Below are 22,294 nucleotides of genomic sequence, written 5' to 3' on the forward strand. Positions count from 1 at the left end.
AAGCTAAGCAACTGCAACAGGGATTGGTACGTACTCACACGCAAACATCACGTCCCTTGTAACCCAGGGCCCAGGTTGTTCCTGGACTGGGGTCTCTGGCTGCGACAGGGACCGCTACCTCTTCCGTTCTTTCCTATGCTATTGTTCATCAGCGTTCAGCTATAGTCATAGGCACAACCCTGGGAACAAAACCTTCCTTATGCTTGAATAAGGTGTTCCCCCACCCTGTCTGAAGCATTAGAATGGCAAAACATTGCCATACTTTTTATGCATTTGAATACATACATGTGTATAAATTTAGAATTTCAAAAGCAAAACATTTTCAACAGTCCTGTGCTTGCAAGTCAAATATAGCAATATGCCAAAAAAAACTACGTTCCAAGACTCAGGCATGGCCTGCATTAATTTTGTCATGTGGTGGACTCCTGCTATCGGTTGGAGGAGCTTTACTTCTAGTGTATACCATCCAAATGAAGTATACTGGAAATAAACTAGTTTCGCCTTTATATCTTGTTTTGCTTGGGTGGGAATACTTTATGTCTTTTAAATTAACTGCTTCTTCCCCCTCCTTTATACACGCTTGTCCATCTACACACCACATTCGTGTTACAGCTGTATCTGCACGAGTTTGATACAGCAGTGCTGACAAACAGCGGTGGCATCCAGCTTTCAGCAGGAAGCTTCTTTTCTCAGCCTAAAATAACTCTGACTTGGCAGAAAACTCCTGTTACTTTATACACCTCTTTGCTGTTCTTGCCAACGCAGTGGTTCATTAGGGTGTCACCTTTTCCACTCTCCCATGAAAGACTGTTGTGTAGCTACGCCAAGAGACTTATCTGTATATAAACCAAGGCTTTTTTTTTTTTTGCCCAGAAGGGTGGGGTTTTTTTATTTTTCCAAGCAAACCCTTTCTAATCTCAATGAACAGGCATCTTATAAGGTCCCCTGTTTACATATCTGGATTGGATGAGAGTTTTGCATACCTGCAGCTGGCAACAAAAGAACCTATACAAATTAAGACATTGGTCTCATAATATAAGAAAAACTCTCTCAATGTAAGAAAAACAAGAGACACTTGTTTTAAATTCAAAAATAACTCTTGAAAGAAATGGACCTCGGGAATAGACCCTGAGAAGAACAGTCAGACACAGACAGAATTTCCTTCGAAAGAAAGACCATCACTATTTTCATTCAACAATGGGTTTTCCTGTCATTGTAAAGAGGGGAACTTTTGTTTGACACTTCTGCATGGGGAATAGTCCCTTTTTTTTTTTTCCATTTGAATGTCTTCAAATACCCAGCCTGAGCTCATCAAGTCACCTGTATCAGAAATTAGATTTGGACAGCCAGCCTGAGGTCGGTTTAAGGTTTCTTGATTTTGATTTCCCAATTGTGGAAGGATGTAATTTGAGGCACCGCTTTATCTGTGGGAAAGCGTTCCCCATCATCTCTGTAGTTTCCATCCTTGTATGGATCATTTCTCTCTTTTAATTCCATGGCTGGTCTGATCAAAAGACCATCCTTGTTCATCTTATAGTCTTTTACTGCATTCTCCCTTCGCAGCTTCTGGATACGTGCCAGCTGACGCAGCTCCTCTGGCAGCTCCATGCAAGTGGACTGATAAGGAAAAAAAAAAAAAAAAAAAAAAGAAACAGAAAAGAAATCAAATCAATACATATGCATACGCATGCTCTACTTTTGCTAGTACCAGATAAGAGCTCCCTCTGTAATTAGCCAATGGAACAGAACAATCGTCTCTCATTATATCCGTGGAATGTATCAACCAGCTGCTTATACAAACAATGCCTCAGGTGAAAAAAGTCTGCCCACTCCCCCCCTTTTTTTTTTAAAGGCAACCCAAAGGGAAAAATATTAGACTTGCATTTATTGTTTACATTATTAAGACCTTCAAAGATTAGGTTAATACTTCACATATGGGATTTAGATCTCTCCTGAGAAACCTTTTGCACTACGAAGTTGTTGTAAACCCCCAAAAGAAGCATAACCAGTTCATGTTTGCTTGTAGGAGCCACTGCAAAGGCAGCTTTCCTGGCTTTTCATTTAAAACCATGGTATTCTATCTAGGTAAAAAAGAAAACCTTATGGGGGAAAAAAGCCAACATTGTTAACAAATCAATGGAACAGCTGCTTGGAAGTACGTGAAAGGAGATACACTCCTTGATTTGGTCCTTAGTAGTGCATGGGACACTGCTCAACATACGACATTCAAGGATCTGCTCCTTAGCAAAAACTACAAAGTTCACCATCTTTGTAGGAACAACAACAAAAAAATCCACAGTTGCATTCAGCTGTAGAAAGGGGAATTACACAAATAAGGAAGCTTGATAAAAAGTAGTAAAGAGGCAGCCAAGCAAATTCAATCCTAGCAGGTAGCATGGAGACAGCTTCAAGACAACATACGAGCAGCATAGAATAAACATAACCTAACAGCAAAAAGATCACAGAATGAGTGAAAGGAAACCAGCACAACTACAGGTTAGGGGAATGGAGACTATGAAGTAAGCATCCCTTCAGGAAAGCAAAGCCGCATCCAGGTGAAGAAAATGGTAAGGACGAAGTTACAGAAAAAAACAAAGGGCAAGCCATAATAATTTTATTAATATTTAACAAAAACATAACAAATAATTAAAAAAATTTCTTTAAATATGAGAGGAGCACAATATGTCAAGCATGCTGCAGGGCCAAGTGATGATCAGAATACAAAAGCAGTGGGGTAATAAACACAACATTTTTTTTCTCTTCTACATTCATCATAAAAAAAAAAAAGCATGGAGATTCCCACACCAAAAACATTCGTTCTGTGTCCTACAGTGAGAGGTTATCCACACTCTAAACCACTTAAAGCCAAGCTGCACAAAAATTCAGGCTGCATGTTCATAATGATTAATATGCATTGTGTGCAGTCCCAACTCACCTGCCAATTAAGAAAACTTCTGGCTCAGGCATGCAATTATATTTAGACAAAGAACAGAGTTTATGCCACCATGTCACGAACATGTTATGTGGTATTATATACTGCACTGCACCTTACCTACTGCAGCTTTACCTTGAGTGCATTGGGAAATCAACTCTGCTGTAACTCCCCCGTGGTACCAGAGCTCTGCTTGGGAATTGTCACCACTTAAACACTGCACTTCCAGGAGAACATTTGCTTCTTTACACTGCTGGCTTCCCAGGCTGCGTTTGCTTCTTTGAATCAAAGTCCTAAACATCAGAATGCAGCTGCATTTCCAAGTACCTAACAACACACAATATGAATCTACAAGAAATGTAGCACGTATAGCTCCTTTACTAGCTCTTTCCTAGTGACAGAGGTGTAGAGGCTCAGAAACCCATCTTACTCGATGCCTGCATCCAGAGGAAGAACAATTACTCCTGGCAGACAGTTATACTGAAAATGCAGGAAACTGCAGAGACCTTCAGGGTGGGAAGTTTGTGTTGGGCAGTTAAGGAAGATTATCCTTTTGAGAAGGAAGCTGAGGGTTTTGCTAATGAAGTGCTGAGGATCAGAGGTTACTGTTTTGCACCTGGTTTGTGGATAAAAAGTCAGTTGCTTAGGAGGGAGTGCCCACTGTTCAGAAGACTCAACTACTACTTGCAGGTAATGACACAAGAAACCACAGAAAGCATCAACATACATTTCCAAAACTGCCAGGGTCAATAAGATGCCTTTCTTTTCTTTAAAATTCTTTTTTTTCTCCATTTTCCTCTTCATTCTCTTCTTCCAGTTCAACATCAAAAGTATCATTAGCACTTCATTTTTGCATTATCATTTTTGACTGCTGTGGACCACTGGCAATACTTTACTGTTGTTAGCAACTGCTACGATGCACGACACCCATCTTTTCCGCAACCCTTTCCTGAAGGAAGCTCTAATCCATAGAGTTGCATCATGCCATGTTGACAGCGTGTCTCCTACCTGGGGTACCACCTCATAGGCCAGCTCCTCATTATACCTTCTGTTAACTGCTGAAACAACTGTCAAATAACAAAAGAATGCGTTTGCCTGTCCAAAAGCAAGGTGGAAGTCTTGCTGGAAGGGCTGCCCACAAGGACTCTGTTTCTTTGTAATTTCCAGCAAAACATCTGAAAGATCAAGGGGAAGTAAAGATGGCTGAAACCTCAGTTGAAACCAGGACTACCACCAGTGACTGCTGCAATTGCTCATGAGGATTACGACATCCAAGTCAAAGATTCAAACACACCATTTGCACAAAATACATAACTGCTGCTTGCTCTGCTCTTACCAGTTTATTGCTGTGAAAGCAATAAACAGTCATTCATCTCCATTTCTATGAGCCTCTGACATGGCCTCTGACAACCTAGGACTTTGTTCCCATCAAATTATTTATGAAAACTTGTCTTAAGTAAAGGGAAAGTACAAGCTTCTTTTGAAATATGCTGGAACAAAACCAAACCCCCACCAGTCATTCACCTTCAAGAAACAAGGCAAACTTGGACAAAGGTACATGTGATCATGCATATTCCTTGCTGCTATTTCCAAGAGGAGAAAAAACAGAGTCTAGTCCAGATCTGCTCCCAGAGACTGAACGCCCTGATTCAACAAGAGGAGAAAGTAAGAACTGCCCCAGTGGTCATTATTTATATTCATATTATAGGTCATTTCTCAGCATTATTCAATTCACAGGCAATCTCAGACTGGAAAGCCGAAGCATCTTTTTCACCAAGTATATCCTGATACTGTTATTACACACAAAAGCCGTTGGAATTGTAAACTGGATGTGGCAGTGACCTGGGAAGCATTAGGAGGATGCTATCATGCTAGTCCAAGCTGAAGTTCAATGTTCAGGAGCTAAGCTTCAACACATGACAGCTGGAGTTGGGAAGGAATGTGGCTATGTATTTCATCCAGCTTCAGTACTTCATTTTTAATGAAGCCTCATGATTGAAACTTTCTCTGTATCTGTGTACTTGTTTTGCAAGTATAGTTTCCATGGGAGTGTCCTAAGTTTGGGGAAATGGGAGAAGGAAAAAAAAAAGGCCTTCTTCTGTGTGACATGATGGCACTCAATAAGATCAGAGGAAGCGAGCAGGCCAGGGAAGCATGTCTCTGTTCACTGCTCTACTCAGGTACAACCATACTCAAACACCTTTGTAGCCTGAGGCACAATAGAAGGTACGCAGAAGGCACGCCTACATAACTAACTTGTCCTTTGTCAAAAGGCTGAAGTCCTGGTGGTTCTGTTCAGACAGCAGAAGCCAAGAACTAAAACAGAACCAAGAAGGGCCCAGAAAAGGCTCCCTTATCTGGAGTGATAGAAGTGAGTCAATTTCCAGATCTAGTCATCTTCTCCAAGTGCCTGTAAATCAAAGAAGCCGTGGTAACTTGGAGACTCTCTTGCCCAGTGGCTTTCAAGTAAAGGCCTGATGTACCACAGATTGTTTCTGTTCACTCAGAAATTACATCCACCTTCCAATTTAGAAGCTGAAGTAGCACAAGGTATCTTCATGGCCCTGAAGCATTTATTGTCTTCGATTTTGCTGCAGTCCTGCTTCAGCAAGAGAGGCCTCTCTTCCAGTTCTTCAGCATGGAGAGAGCATAGTAGATATTTCAGGGTTCCAAAATGTATCCCTAGCATGGCTATTTACTTCAGAATCCAAGGAGATGCATTGCTTCTGCTGAAGTAGCGTTGGAACTGCACCAGATCACGTCTGGAGAACAGTCATCGAGAACAGAGTCTCCAACAACAGCAACACCAGAGTCCAGCTCCATGACGAAGTCAAGCTTGTTGTACCAGGCTGCTGTTCACCATGGGTCCAAGTGTGAGTTGTAACCGGTCAGTGTAAAAAGTAGAATAGCCCAGTAAAAGCATTTTCCAATTAACTTTCAACTGTAGCTCCACCAAGTGCACAGAAGGCGTAACACAGACCTTAGCAATGGATAAACTTTACTTCCAAATATCCATGAAAAAGCACTAGAATAAATAAGGGGGGATGTGGGGTGTGTAAGTATCTTGACTCTTACTTCATTCTGAGAATCAGATCTGAATAAAGGCTTTTTGATTACAGGAATTAATACAGACTTAGCCAGAAAAACTAGAGGTTGTACAAAGCTCTTTTTTTTTTTGCGCCTTTTTTTTTTTTTTAAACAGATTCAGCTGATCAACTTGCAGAGGAGTCCCTTAAAGTTAATTTTGTTTACTGAGTGAAAAAACTGAAGTAACAGGCCAGCTTTAACTAAACCAAACTCCGTATTTGTAGTTCAAATATGTATTGCAAGCAGATTTTAAATAAAGTAGAAAAAACTTTCACTCGTGTGATCTCGCAAGATATAGAAACACCAGAAAATGATTAACAGTGAAATGATGGTGAAAAAAGTCTACTTTTACTATCCATACTACAATATTTGTAAAGCAACTGCAAGAAGTATGATTATCAGTGGTTAATGATTGTGGTTATGATCAATATGGTAATATTCAATAGATCTTCAAAATGCCATTTGAAATGCTCAGGATCAGATTAATCTTATGGAATAAATGTATTTACAAAAGGATTGACTTCAGCAACCTGAGTACCTCTTTAAATTCTACAACCAAATAACCCAATGCAAAACAGAATTTGTACTCTTTTCATTTCAACAGACTGTTCTTTTTCCCTTGTGTCAGGCTTACTTGTGCATGCATTTCACATTGGAAATTCCTATGTCAAGCTAATTTTTTTTTTTCCTGAACTATGTACAGCCTTCTTTTTCTGGCAGATCTCTAAAAAGAAAAGATTTTCAGATATGACCTCTTCTCTTCCATCTGTGAAGCAACTATGACCTCTTGTGGTTATCTAATCTCCTCTGAAATCCTCACTAATGGGATTTACTGCTCTGAGCCCTTAAGTAATTCCCAAAGGATTCAAGTTTGTGCTTGAACGCTTTGTTAAACCAGGGCAAAGAAAAAGACAATTTCTTCCATGAAGATAGAGCTGCATTCTCTTTTCCTAATACATGTTTCAAGACATTTACAACTGCAAAAATGAGGCAGTAACAGGATTTAATCCTGTTAGTTCAGTGTCTTTGTGATGAATGAGGATGTTTGACCACTTGCTTTTCACCCGAATTTAATACCAGCAATATCTTACAGAATTATTGTAAGCCCTCCTAAGATTACTTCATTGAGAAGACAGAAAAAGACCACATCAATACCACTGCTTGTTTGCTTTGCATGGACCTGTTCCTTCCATTAGTGCAGGAAGTCAAGTTCCTGAGTCAATCTCATTTCCCCCCACACTTTAAAAATTAAAAAGCAGTTACAGAAGTAGCCACCACACAAGCGCCACTCCAGGGTATCTGGGCATGCAATACTAACAGTTCTATTTAACTAAAGATGAAAAGTGTTACTTGACTTGATTTTATTTTGTATTTTTTTTTGATAACACAAGTGAGAACAAATTAGAAAGATAACTCAGAGATGCTTTTACAGAAATAAAAATCATTGGCCAACAAGAGACATTATTTCTCAGAAACAGACAGAATATGCAAAACAGCTCAGCAGTAAAGATTACAGAATACGAGGAAAATAGAACAAGATCTGGGGACTAAATGCACTTGCCAAAACAAAGCAACTCTGGCAGCTCCAGGTACCAACACTTCACAGTTGCCTGTCCCTCTTCATGCCCTCGCACATACGCAGCCCCTACTGAGCCCAGAGGTTCTCAGTCTCAGATAAGAGTGAACAGGAGGCACCCGTGCCTGTGCTCATGCCTTAACAGCTGCAGTTTACCACCCACAGCACTAACTTCAGGTGGATTTGTGCCAAGGGACTAACATGAAACACAGCTAGGGAGATACAGACACCATCATTGCTGCTGCTGCACACAGCAAACAAGGTATGTGGCATAAAGTAGGGTGGAGAGTGGCAGAAAAGGAAGCTACTGTAGCCAGGTCCTCCAGACTTTTTCCATCAGAGCCTTAGATCAAATCACTAACCAGAGAAACAAGCAAAGACATACTTACATTTGTGCTCCCAAGGTGATGCCCAGACGCAGTCCTATAAGCATTTAAATAATCATGTACTACAGCTGTTAGGTCAGACATCAAGTTATCCATTAGAGTTGAGTGGAGCAGGAGAAGGTACATTGCCTTCAGAGCAAATGCTTTAAGCAGAGAAGCTGGAAAGGGTCTCAAGAACCATATGTCAGGATTCTCCTGTGTATCCCAATGTAAATGAAAACAGTTATTTAAGTAGCAAAAATCATAACAAAGCTTTTCATCACATTCCTCTGCAGTTTACAACATGAACACTGTGTGCAGTTCTAGGCACCACCACAATTTAAGAAGGATGTGAAGGTCCTCAAATTCTTCCAGAGGAAGGCAACATAGCTGATGAAAGGGCTGGAAGAAATGTCCTATGACAGTGGTTAAGGACTCTGGGCTTGTCTATTTTGGAGAAAAGGAGGCTGAGGGGCGACCTTACTGCTCTCTACAGCTCCCTGAGGAGGGGGAGAGGGAGGTGCTGAACTTTTCTCCCTGGTATCCAGTGATAGGACACATGGGAATGGTTCAGAGCTGTACCGGGGGAGGTTTAGACTGGACATTGGGAAGCATTTCTTTACTGAGAGGGCGGTCAAACACTGGAACAGGCTTCCTAGAGAGGTGATCGATGCCCCAAGCCTGTCAGTGTTTAAGACACATTTAGACAATGCCCTTAATAACATGCTTTAGCTTGGTCAGCCCTGAATTGGTCCAGCAGTTGGACTAGATGATTGTTGTAGGTCCCTTCCAACTGAAATAGTCTATTCTAGTCTATTTATCAAGCTTATGTTTCCCAAATCTTAGGAGCTCACAGCCCATTAAGTTTTCCCTTGCTTGTCCCCCTCTGAAAGATTAACAAAAACAAGGATAATACAGAATAATGATTTGGCAAATGCTACTGAACTGCACAAGCAAGAAAAAAATTGCTACTCTCATTTCTTCATTCTAATAATGCTGGCAATAAAAGCTTCCTCTTTCCCTACTTGACTCATGATTCATTTTAATCAACTTGTTCTGTTGAAACTAGGTTTCAGAATTAGTCAAGTGTATCAAGATATCCAGAACATTTTTTTACCCGAGTTATATATATATCTTCTATTGTACAAGCTTTGTGGTGCTTCAAAACCTCAATTTCAAATAAGCTGTTAGGAAATACCAGCACAAGCACTGACACCAACCAAAGCTTGCTTCTGTCTCCCAAGTCAGTGTTACAAAATGTCTTTAACTATAGCAATTTGACCACTACATAGTGCCATGCTCTTAAAAAAACTGACAGAAACATCTGAATATGGGCAAAGCACAGCTCACAACTGAGTCTTCAGAAGGTGCCTCAATGAATCACTCACTGAAGCCACGTGCTGTCCGCACTTCATGATGGCATCGCATTTGGAAGGTATCTTCAAGTGCTGCATCAAACACTCCTGTAACGTGCAGACACGGTGTGGAAGGAAGCCGCCTGTCGCCATTGAGAACTGCAGAACATCAGCAGCCTGTGATGGAAGGGACCAGTATGCCATGACCAGCAGCCGTTAACCCAAGGCAAAGAATGTGGAGGTTTGACAGAAGTAAAGTATGCTGCAAAGCGATTAATCCTCATTTTGACTGCATACAGTTGCAGACCTAGAAATCCCATTCCTTAAAGCTGTTAAGTTATACAAAAGGGTAAATTAAGTTACAAGAATGACTTACGTTAAGTTATATGTTGTATTAACCTAAGGCTTCTTCTAGCCCTGTGCTCATCTCCAGACAGCAGGTGGTTAAGAGCATTATCAGAAGAGAGTATACAGTGATACTTCCCCAGAATACTTATCTAAAACCTGAAATAGTGATGCAATGTAAGGAAAACATGAAAGTATATGTAAATTGTCAAAAACCTTTTGCCTAAAACCTGATTTTGCCAGTAAGAGTCATCTTTGACAGCATACAGAGCCAGCAAGGAAGCAGACAACAGCTTCCAGCAGTGACTGCATGGCATGGTGTTTGCTTGTTTCTTATCCTGGTTTCATCCCTTTTACCCTTCTGCAGCAAGAGCGGAAACAGCCCTGACTTGTCCCTAACCAAGGAACACAGAGACGAGTGGGACCATTGCAACAGGTGCAGAGAGGCGACAATGGAAAAGGGAAGCCTGGAAGAGAGTCCACTCACCAGGGGAATAGAGAGGAAAATATAAAAAGCCTGCATCCAGACTCAAAATCTGAGACTGAGCTATCTGTCATTAGAACAACCTACCCTTCAGATTTCCTCTCCTACTCAAAAGCCCAGATTCCCACTATGGTCCCCCGAAATCCCCACTGACCTCTCATAGCACTTTTGTCCTTACTAGTCTCTCGTAAGAGATCTTGAACCACTCTCAACACAAGCATACACAATCCGGCCAACAAAACCATGAGCTTACAGGCCAGCCCAGTTTTACTGCAAGGGTTACAGCTGAAGCCACTGTCCCAGTTGTTCTACCACATGCTGTCCATGTGCTATCTAGACCACTCCACATAGTGCTCGGCAGCACCAGCTCAGCCCCTGCAATAGTGACCACAGAATTGTAACTGACCTCTTCTGGACTCTTATAGTGAGGGTAAACTCCAAGACCAACCCCCCCCTAGCTTTCCAAAAGTCTTTGGAAAAAAAAAAAAAATCTTCCTGTCCAACAGCAAAGGCAAACAAGTTGGTTTGATTTATTAATGACTAAAGTTGCCTCTAAGGCATCAGGTAAATAGCTAACTGCTGCCTTCTCTGGGAGAGAAGCCATGCATTTGCTACGTCTACCAGAAGAAAGTGCTAAGCCAATCCATTTACTGAATTCCCAAGGAATAAAAGATGATATGATGGTATTATGAAGACAATGCAAAACATTGGAGTACGACAAGTAGAACGAGCAGTCAAAGAAATAAATTATGTCAGACCTCCTATGCTCTGTGGCAGGACAGAGAATCTAGGACTGCCTGTATTTCTGCTAGGCTGAGTACACTGCTGCAGTCCAAAGTCTACAACCACCACTGAAAAGTGGCAGGAAACATACTTGGAGAAAGGAATTGCAGCAATTCAAACTGATGAGTTCACTGAAGAGAAGAAAACAGAGAAGACCCAGGTGAAGCTGACCTGGGTTGTAGCACACTGGATTGTAAGCACAAATCCCCAGAAAAAGAGGAATCTTCCATCACTCATTACTGAACAGTCCTTTGTATTGTACTTTTGACCACTAAAACCTTCTCTGGCTTTTCACTCTCAGTGGCCAAACACAGACAAAGATCTCAAGCAATCAACTACTTTTACTCAAAGTCAAAACAAAGATGATGTTCAAATCTACAGAAATATATTCCATTCATCTAGAAGGTTAGCAAGAGAGCTTCTAGTAAAGACTTTCAGAGCTTTCCAAACAAGGAAAGAAAATACTGAAATATTTAAATAAAAATGAAAGAATCTTTGTGATCAATATCCATAAAAAAATCTAACCTGAATGAACAAGGTTATAGAATAAACTTGCCCGCAATTAAAACAATGGTTTAGCTTTCACTGTGAAAATCTTTGTCCGAAGTCATTGCATGCTAAGGCTTGAATTCAAGGGCAGAAAAACTACAACATGCTAAAGAGCTGCGTATGTGCGCTGATCTGTGGAACCAGACAACAACAACCACACAACAACTGTTTAATCAAACAACATATGATTAAATGTTGTTTGATCATAACATTTTTATGATTAAACCTTGCATAGACCTCTGTCTTACAGAAAATCTCAAGCTATCAGATTTTCTTTATTGTTTCAGCACAAACCTCTAGGAAGAATTGTATTATTTCTTCTGGTAGTACACAGATACGCAACCAACAATGTTTTACAGTAGGCAGGGATTTGCAGGTTGCTACAGCTCAATAGGGACACCCCCTCCCCCCTGCCCCTGGCAGTCAAAGGTGAAACAGCAGTATCAGAGTTCCACAGACATTATCATTAGAACTTACTCCAACAGATAATGTTTAAGTACTATTAAGACCATCAACGGGGAAGACAGCCAGTGAAGATCAGAAACCTTTCACTGCCATCCTCTACATGTTGTGTTAATTATATTCGGTTACTTATTGCAAGGAATAAGCAGTTGCAGCAACCAGCTAAAACTAGGTATAAATAATACTTTCCAAATTATGCAGGCAGGATGCCATCTAAATCAGAGTTCTTCATTCCATTGCTGTGCTTTTTAAGCACTCACTTGTGCATGCAGCCTGTTCCAATTTTAACACCACTGGGAAGCTGTCTCTAAGAAGTGCTTCACTAAAAAAGCATCTGTGAGAGTTTGCTCAGAGGTATCTCCTGGTTATTTGTTCCAGTAGTACAAAGTAGAAGACAAGACAGGTTAATTCCACAATACCAGGGGTACACTGCAAGGTAGCCAAAATCAGACTACTTCACTAGCTTACTTACATTAGAAGCAGGATCCAGGCCAATGAATCAAAGTAACTGAATCTAACCCTATAGACCTACCAGTGCAAGAAAAGCACACACACCAGCTCATACCAAGACAACAGAACAATGAGTGCAATTCTGTGTATCTTAGATACTGGGGTGAATAGTTCTGGTTAGTTTCTTCCACTCCAACAGTTACAAGTCATAGCCAGTACATTTGGGAGTGCTGGTGGGAATTTTCACCCCTATCTTTTTCATGCAGTCAAGACAACGCTGACACTGATGTTTTACCTGTTATGGAATAACATAATTTTCAGGGGGAAAGGGCCAAACTAACACCAGAGAGGGACTGAGAAAAACCTCTGCTGTATAAAGCTTACTACGTAGCCCAGATTAGGGCTTTAAAGAGTTACTATAGGCAGTCACATCTATGACATGAAAAGTCAGGATATAGGCAATGACAAGTCACGCATAACTATGCATAACATAGCCATGCCCATTATGAAAGATCATAGCCACTATGTTATTTTCTTCTCTCTCAAAAGGCTCTAATTCTCCTGTTAGTCACACAGCATTAATTACCACAACTACTGGGGCCAGCACCAGCAACCTGGTAACCTGGCCTGTTCTCTCACATCCACCACTGCTTTTATTAGCACGTGCTTCCCAGGGCTGGATACCTGCAGCCTTATCTGTCTGAAAGAATAACAAAGAATATAAAGCACAAGCTGGCTCCTGTTTAAGTCACAGTAGCCTCAGGTTGTGCCAAGTTTGATCAATACCAGTTAATACATCTTAAAAAAAAAAAATTAAACTTGCTGCTAATATTAGATATTAACTACCTTTTAAAATGGGTCTACACAAGACTGCAAATAACATTATCAGCCTTGTCTGCTGGCTCTGTTTAGCTAGAACATAAACGCTACACTTATGTGGTTCAACAACTGTCACATCCTAGTAATGTTAAACCTTCTCTGAAAGAATGCCCTGAATAAGGCTGAAGCTTCTCTGGTTAAAACTTTTGTTCCCACCCAGAATATCTGAAGGGTACCTGTGTATCAAAGACATTGGAGAGAAGGACACCATACTGGTGAAAGAGGCAGTCTGAGATCCAGCGGCAGTCATGCATGACCTGAAGGAAGAAAGAGCTGTCAGACAAACTTGTGTCCAACTGTGGCTTTTTTGGTGCAACTAGATCATTATATATGTATATGACCTCTGCCACCACAAATGTCCTCACACATCCTGTACCCTTACCTTCAAGATGTTTTTATCTTCCAGCACCATTTGTAATCCATTTTTGAAAGCCCAAGGTCCCAGAAAGAAGATATCAAATAGAAAAATATGGCTGCTTGTTGCTACCTACAACAAATTGCAGAGAAAATGAGTGAGGAATGCTAATTCATAAACAAGTCTTGTTTTTTCAGAGATGCTCAGAGACTCTCAAAATAATTAGAAAGAATGACCCAGTAGTCTACTACACACAGTTAAATACAGCATTTTAAGACATATCAAGAGCAACCCAGGATCATGGTACTTCTACACCTATTATGGTGACATTTTTAAAGAACCACTTCAACAAAATTCTTGTGCCCATAACATTCCTTTCCTTGCAAAGACTGCTACCAAAGAACAAAGGACATCATTTTCCATCCCAGCATTTCAAACAGGATATAAAATTTTGGTTTTGCCTACGTTCAAATTCATAATGGTTTAACAAAAGCTGTTATTTGAAAGCAATTTAGCTGTACCAAAGCAAACATTTTGTGGACACTTACTTCTGCATAAATGAGTTAAGTTTGATGCATGAACTCCCACACAAGTTTTTGCTTTGGATAAACACACTTACTTTTAAACCAATTTAAAAATAAACTAAGATGATTTTGAGCTAACATATTAAGCTATTCTCCTTTCTGTCCCTTCCTTTTCAGATGTTAATAATATTGCAGCTAATTAAGATACTGAATCATCTTTAGATGGATTTCACTCCTTCAATTATTTGGCATTGTGATTAGATCTTGCAGTTTTTCAACAGGTAACAGCTGTACTAGTATAAAACCTCTGCCTGTATACAAGTATATAAAGATGGCAAACCAAATATGTTACATTGATATATACAAATGTATATATTACATACAAGTTAAGTAATTATTATATTGCCTTGTAATGGCATAATTTTTTCCACAACAGGTCCTTTATGAAATACCTGATATATCCTGAAGAACATCATATCCCTTACCAAAGCAGTTACACGAGTAAGTCTTAAACACAGGCTGATCTCCAAATGTTTCTCAGTTATGCCTTTGCTTAATGGCACATTTTGGGAAATATCTGTCTCTTACCTCAAGCCATGACAGTTTTCCATGACGACACAAATTAACACCTTCTCCCGCTACACTGACAACACACTGCTGTTTCAGGTGCAGCACCTAATGAAAAAAAAAAAAAAAAAAGGATAAAATAAATAGTGCAAGAGAATGACAGGCAGAGGGACAAAAAGTAAATTGTGGTTTTTCTGGTCATGACCCATATTTAAAAAGGTAAATACAGATCAAAACGACAATGAATCTCAGATATATAGTGATCCAAGACAAACAGACACAGTACCAGTCCAGTTACAGACAGACAGCTGGAAATTCCACAACTAGAAACATCAACCACAGAAGCACAGAATTGTAGGCATTGGAAGGGAACTTTGGAGATCATCTAGTCCAAACCCCCTGCCAAAGCAGGGTCACCCAGAGCAGGCTGGACAGGAACGCATCCAGGCAAGTTTTGAGTATCTCCAGAGATGGAGACTCCACACCCTCTCTGGGCAGCCTGTTCCAGGGCTCTGGCATCCTCACAGTAAAGAAGTTTGTCCTCATGTTGAGATGGAACTTCCTGTGTTCCAGCTTGTGTCCGTTGCCCCTTGTCCTGTCACCAGGCACCACTGAGAAGAGCCTGACCCTGTCCTCGTGACACCTGCCCTTTAGATATTTATAAGCATTCATAAGATCCCCTCTCAGTCTTCTCCAGGTTGGACAGCCCCAGGTATCTCAGCCTTCCCTTATAAGAGAGGTGCTCCATTCCCTTGATCATCTTCATAGCCCTCTGCTGGACTCTCTCCAGCAGTTCCCTGTCCTTCTTGAACTGGGGAGCTCAGAATTGGACACAGTACTCCAGATGTGGCCTCCACAGGGCAGAATAAAGGGGGAGGATGACCTCCCTTGACCTGTTGGCCATGCTCTTTTCAATGCACCCCAGGAGACCATTGGCCTTCTTGGCCACAAGGGCACATTGCTGCCTCACGGTCAACTTGTCCACCAGGACTGCCATGTCTCTCTCTGCAGAGCTGCTTTTCAGCAGGTCAGCCCCTAACCTGTACTGGTGCATGGCGTTATTCCTCCCTAGGTGCAGGACCCTACACTTGCCCTTGTTGAATTTCATCAGGTTCCTCTCTGCCCAACTCTCCAGCCTGTCCAGGTCTCGCTGTATGGTGGCACAAGCCTTCTAGTGTGTCAGCCATTCCTCCCAGTTTGGTGTCATCAGCCAACTTGCTGAGGGTACACTCTGTCCCCTCATCCAGGTCGTTGATGAATATATTGAACAAGACCGGACCCAGTACTGACCCCTGTGGAACACCACTAGTCACAGGTCTCCAGCTGGACTCGGCACCACTGATCACAACCCTCTGAGCTCTGCCACTCAGCCAGTTCTCCATCCACCTCACTGTCCTCTCACCTAACCCACACTTCCCAAGCTTACCTAATGATTCACCTAAGCTTATCAACGATAGATTTAGCAGAAATTATGGATAACTAAAGAATAAAGACTCCCCTGATCTCCTCCCAAGAAATTCTCTTAAGGAGGTTTTAGGAACTTCCTTAAAATCACATAAAGAAGGTGTGCCTTTCAGATAAAAAGATCTCATTTTCTAAAGTATAAAAGAAAAACCTGTGACTCTCAAAGACATGAAAATTCTTCAGACAATTAAGATAAAGCAACCTGTAGTACACATGTAACACAAGAGTAGAAGGCATAAACAGGAATAAAAAAGCCAGCTTCTTTCTCAAGCAACAGTTAAGATTCCTTTGTAAGCAGGGAAATCTCCTCCTGTGGGGAAGAGCTTTTCCTCTGTACGTGCAGTAGATTTACTATAATAAGAGCCCAAATCCCAACCGATGTTACTGCAAGATAAAATGGCAAGGAGGACCTATAGTATTGGTGGTCTAATTCAGGTTTTAAAAAATGCTATTCAATTTCATTATAAATCTATCATTGGCTCTGACTCCTGAAACAATGCCTTTCTACCAAGTCCGCTTATGTTATTATACGTGATTTAAGAGGAAAAGGTCCAGGCATGTCTGGAGTCCCAAACACCTACAAAAACAACACAGTCAATTCTCTCTCCAAATGCCAACAAATCCTCATGTTGTTCCCTTCCTAAACAAAATAATTGTTCACTAAATAGTAATACTGACCCTTCACCTCAGTTACTGGTGACACAGTCTGAAAACAGCAACCAACACACACTGATGCAGATTCACACCCACCCACTGCAAACTCACATGCATTACACTCTTTCCCTGCACGTATGCACAACTTTAAATACACCTGGATGCCAACAGAGATGCCATTTCTACTTCAGTTTCACTACAGTCTGCAAAAGTGACTTAAGAGTATAAGATGCCAGGAAGCAGTGCTCACAATCCTGCCACCTAATGGATCTCCTGACAATTAGATGGAACGGGCTTAGAAGTCATATATGCTCCATAAGAATTTTCATCAGCACTTACTGCTGGGCCAAACTGCTGGGAACAATCAACAACTGTGTACTTCACATTCTCTTCTTCCTTCTTCTCTAAAAGGAAATAAAAAAATAATCATTAGACACTTCCTCTACTTGAATAGACTTTGCACAAGGTATGTATTTTACTTCTATAATCACTCTACTTTTCTCGTTTAGCTGTTCAGTTCTTCCTTCTCTACTTCCTGAACACACCCAAACAGGTTACTGAACTATCTGATTCAGACGTGTACAGTCTCGAGCATGAGCCAAAATTCTGGTTTTTGAGAGAAAAACAGGCTGTTTAAAAGTGAGTTGTAGCATTACCTTTTTTTCGCTATGATGCCTAAAAGAAACAAAAAAGTTTCCACTTTAAAAATTACATCCATAAAAAATAAATAAATAAACAAAGCATCCTAATTCCCAGGCTTGTCCAGGGAAGGAAAAAGACTGTAACAAAGACAAAACTGACCGACAGTGACACCACAGAACACGGACAGCTAAGGGATCAAGGGGACACGGAGAATTTAAGCCAGATTTTAATATTTTTTAACACCCGCTTAACAATGTCTAATGAAGACGTAAAGAAGGGTTCTCATAAAGATTCTCCCTTCTCTTTAGGTAAGATGCAAATGTTAATAATATGCATCCATGACAACACAAGGACAATCTTCTAAGCTCTAAAATAATATTCAATTGAAAGATCATAAGAACAAATGTTTAAAGGCTCTCCCAGTTCACATCAACCCTTGCTCATTTTCTCCCCCACTACCCGGGTAAATCCAGCTAACCTTCCTTTAACCTACACAGGTCTTGCACTCTTGTCACGGCTCTGCAACAGCAGAATGAGCCGATCACATTTTGGATCTGTACCTGTATACATGTCTACAGCAGGAACCACATAACCAAACCAACGCAAGCACGTGGCAGCCAGCACAGAACCAAAGGGCAACAGTCTTACTGAGCTTTGAGGTATCTATCATGCCACATACCTTGCACAAACAAGTATAAGATTAAAACGATCACCAGAGAGGAATGCTCACTGGCTGAAGCACTTTGATTTCTCCAAAAGATCAGCTGTGCTGCTCAGCCACTTTTACAGCTGATGAGAGCTACAGGACAAACATTCTGGAAAGAAGATGAGTTTGCTTCTGATGTTGCGGCCTTTTTGCAGGCAAAGAGCGTGTCTGCAGATAACGAGCTCTGTACTTATTTTTCTGCAACCATTGCTCTTTCAGAATACACCCTGTCCTGATACAGGCAAACCAAGAGATCACAGCCTCTGGGAAAGATGTTGTCTGACAAAAACAAGCTAACTACATTGCTTGACTAATGTCCACATTACCTGAGAGGGAGTATTTTAAGCTATTTGAGACTCTGAGCTGGCTCTCTAGGGAATCGCAAAGAGAAGTCCATGGGCCACAATCTGCTGGTCCCGCTTCTGCACGTTTGTTCCCTTCGACAGCTGAAGTGCACCTGCATGAGCAAGGCAACCATACATAGCACAGAAGTCAAAACACAACACGTTCCACCAGCATGGACATTTTAATAAAGAAAATTATTTCATCCAATGCCATCTACCTGTGTCCAGACAATTAACTGCTGCATGTGAACCAACGTCCTAATGCAAAGTGCATAGTTCTTAAAGAAGATTTTGAAGCTACCCAACAATAAGCTTATATTGTACAAAAGTGCCTTTATTTCAGATAAAGTTTCACATTTATTCTGAAAGCAAAAGGTGAAAGCAGAACCTGAACAGATGTTCACTGCAAAGGTCAGCCATGGTTTCAAGGAAAGAAAGAGTTCAAAATACAAAGAATGAAGCCCAAGAACCACACAGTTTAAATATCTGTAAGTCTTTACATTGAATCAATAGTATTTGATCCATTAGTTACTGTAATCGGAGGGCGATTTAACAAGTTCACCAATACATAAAACAGTTATATCCACTGAAACTTTACTGTAATCAAATGGAAGTTATTAAATCATACCAAATTGTGGCACGTCAGGACCTAAAAAAAAGGGAGTTAGCAAACATTCACCTGACTTACAGATGTTGCATATAAGATGCTTAGTTTCTATGACAGGACAGCCTGACGTCAAGAATACTTCACTGGGAAATACGACTTATTAGCATAAATTTCCTTATATTGATATAAAAACATCCCATTTATGATTATAGAGCTGCAATCACGTACATCACTATGTCAATAGAATAAAACATAAAAACGTTCTGATTAGTCTTAAGATGTAGCTGAAGAATTTTGTATCTAAAATTGTACATTTAAAGAATTAACACAGGAATCTCCTGCTGAAGTGAGCATATTCACGCATGTGTGAACATAGGCTTCCTTAACAGGGAGTAAGGAGACAAGACAGCAGCAAGCAAGACGACTGCTGCTGATCGCAATTCTATGTGCTTTTAAACTATATTTTAAGGACTATTCAGTAGACACCACTACGTTCCTACTTCTCTTAAGAGAAAGAATAAACTATTCAAATGTGGCCTTTTGAGAAGACTCAAAGCAAAGCCATCTAGGAGCATGGGCCTGCAGTTTGAAACATATTTTTACCAGCTTCCCAAAGTCCCATTTACATATGCTCTGAGAGCATCTGCATAAACCTAGCCTTCCCTGGAAGGCTAATTGTCCTGGAACTGTTCCACCACAGAAGAAATGCTCATGGGAAATCCTCCCTGAAACCACACGCTGACAAGGAAACAAACCAAGCAAATTTTTCTATCTAGGAACACTAGTGGGAAGGGAAAAGAAGGAAGACGACGGGAAAAGAAGGAAGACGACGGGAAAAGAAGGAAGACGACGGGAAAAGAAGGAAGACGACGGGAAAAGAAGGAAGACGACGGGAAAAGAAGGAAGACGACGGGAAAAGAAGGAAGACGACGGGAAAAGAAGGAAGACGACGGGAAAAGAAGGAAGACGACGGGAAAAGAAGGAAGACGACGGGAAAAGGGACATTGTAAATAGTATCTTGAAAGAACCTTTCACACAGTGCACATCTTGCACTCACCACCTTGTTCACCTCTTTAGAACAGAGAAATACAAACTTGGCATAGCTGAGTCTGAACATCAGTATTACACTAAACTTAAGTGGTGCCCCCTCAGCAAGCGTATCCCACCCCTTTGCCTACTGTGAAAGGAAGGAAACATTTCAACATACTCAGAGAGCGCTGCTGTTCCCTTCCCTGAATCTGGCTCCTCCAGCAATTCCACTGCAATAGAAACAAACAATTTATACTCTAGTGCTGACAAGCAACTTTTTGTCATTTGTTATCTCCCAAAAAAGGAGAACCATAACCAATAGTAACCACCATAAGGCATGGCCATACTTGCAAAAAAAGAAACTGAACTCAAAGTGTTGTTTAAATCATTTAAAATTCACCCTGATGTACAAACCTACATAAAATAACTTGTATCGGTAGCCTGGACAAGGTGTATTTCAGAACTCTAGCATTTAAAAAAGACTAATGGCTTAGCATCCCACCAAAACCAAAGCCAATACTGAACGATAACTAATTACTTTGCAGACTATTATACATAGAACAAAGCAGATACAAAGAAAAATGCAGAATGGAGTCAGTTTAAGCACTTGGCAAGTCCAATAGCTGCCTTCTAGCTGTTGCCCCCTCAACACTTCACTCCTTGTCCACGAAGCAAAGCAGACACCAGTAGAAATGCACAGGACCTTTTTACACTAGAAATGTTTTTCTTAATCCCATATTCTTCACTAGGGAATCATGAAAAGAGGCTGAGATAAACAGACCGTTTAATAGAGATGTATTTGCCCGTGCAAATAAAAGCAAAACCAAGTTAACTGCAACTTTAAGCAATTTAACTTCCCAGCAGAGTCCATTAGTGAAAGTCTTGCACACAGAACATGCACAATGCATGTAACTTACCTTCAAGACATAAACAGGGGTCACGCTTATCTCAGCTGATTACCTTCACAGTGGTTACTTTCATTAGTGGTCTTATTGGACTTCATTCATTATTTAACTAATAAGCTTCAACCCAGTATAGTCACAAGTCCGTCACAAAGTGAGGAATTATTACTATTTCATTGATAATTGCGGAACCAAAGTTGTGATTTATACAACATTCTAAGTCCTAGTGCTCTTAGAAGGAAGGTGTGCAACTGAAAAATACAGCACAGTAACCAAAAAGTGGATTTAAAATGCTGAACTAAGAATGGGCATGATCCCTGTGCCCTAAAATGTAGTATGAAAAGCCTCACCATTGACTATTTCATGGTCAAAAAACATCTTTACTCCCGGAGTGCTTCTGCCAGTTTCCAAGTTCTTCACTGAAATAAGGGAGGAGAAAAAAAAAACCAAACAGATATACATCAAACTCTACTGTTTGGGTTAAAAGCTTGTCATTTACAGGACAAAGCAAGAACATATGACCGGGCAGTACTATTAACTAGGAAAAAAAGTAAAAAAAAAAAATTAAAAAAAATCAACAAATGCGTTATATTAAGTGACAGCTCTTCCACTCTTTAGAAGAGGGTTTGTGTAAGGTTAACAGTGCCCCGAATAGGGTACAACTCAGGGCTGCCCCACCTACACAGCCAAGAGCACGGGCAGGTGCTGCCAACTTCTACTTTAAACTTATTTTATTGAGCCCACAGGCCGTTTGGCCTCTCGGGCAGCACCCAGGGGCGCTCCGTGGGGGGCTGCCCACGCTGCGCCCGCGCCCTCCCCTCAGGGAGCGGGCCGCCAGCTCTGGCCTCGCCCGCCCGCTCCCCTCACACAGGCCGAGGCCGCTCTGAGGGGCGCGGCGCGGTACGGCCCTGGGCCCCGACCTCTCCGCAGAAGGAGGCTCCGGTCGGGGTTCACGTGCTGCAGCACCCCCTGGAAGACGCCGCATCTTAAGGTGAGCTTAACCGTTCTCTCCAGAAGGGCACCGAGGCGCTCGCAGCCCAGGGCCATACGGCAGCAAGAGACGGGAAGAATTCGACTCCCGCGGCGGGACACCCACGGTACTGAGCTACGGCGAGGCGCTGGCTTCATATTGGGAGAGGGCGGAACCGCTATAGCTCACACCCAATCACAGGGTAGAGGAGAGAGCCTACAGCCAAAAACGGGGGGGAGGTTGGGGGGGGAACTTATAGACAC

At 41.3% G+C, this 22,294-nt stretch overlaps 1 protein-coding gene across 1 annotated transcript; it reads right to left on the reverse strand.

Annotated features, from left to right (window-relative positions):
* Nucleotides 1-1,275: 1,275 nt before the first annotated feature.
* EXD1 (exonuclease 3'-5' domain containing 1) lies at nucleotides 1,276-22,108 on the reverse strand. Its single transcript, XM_074149507.1, has 11 exons — nucleotides 21,982-22,108; nucleotides 21,412-21,480; nucleotides 20,338-20,389; nucleotides 18,506-18,636; nucleotides 17,171-17,235; nucleotides 14,735-14,821; nucleotides 13,650-13,754; nucleotides 13,444-13,524; nucleotides 9,349-9,492; nucleotides 7,985-8,176; nucleotides 1,276-1,617 (listed from the first exon to the last, which is right to left on the reverse strand). Exons 1-11 carry the CDS (start codon nucleotides 22,106-22,108, stop codon nucleotides 1,363-1,365), a joined length of 1,308 nt encoding a protein of 435 aa, XP_074005608.1. The 3' UTR covers nucleotides 1,276-1,362.
* Between the last annotated feature and the right edge of the window lie 186 nt (nucleotides 22,109-22,294).

The sequence above is a fragment of the Numenius arquata genome, chromosome 6, assembly GCF_964106895.1.
Source record: "Numenius arquata chromosome 6, bNumArq3.hap1.1, whole genome shotgun sequence".
NCBI lineage: Eukaryota > Metazoa > Chordata > Aves > Charadriiformes > Scolopacidae > Numenius > Numenius arquata.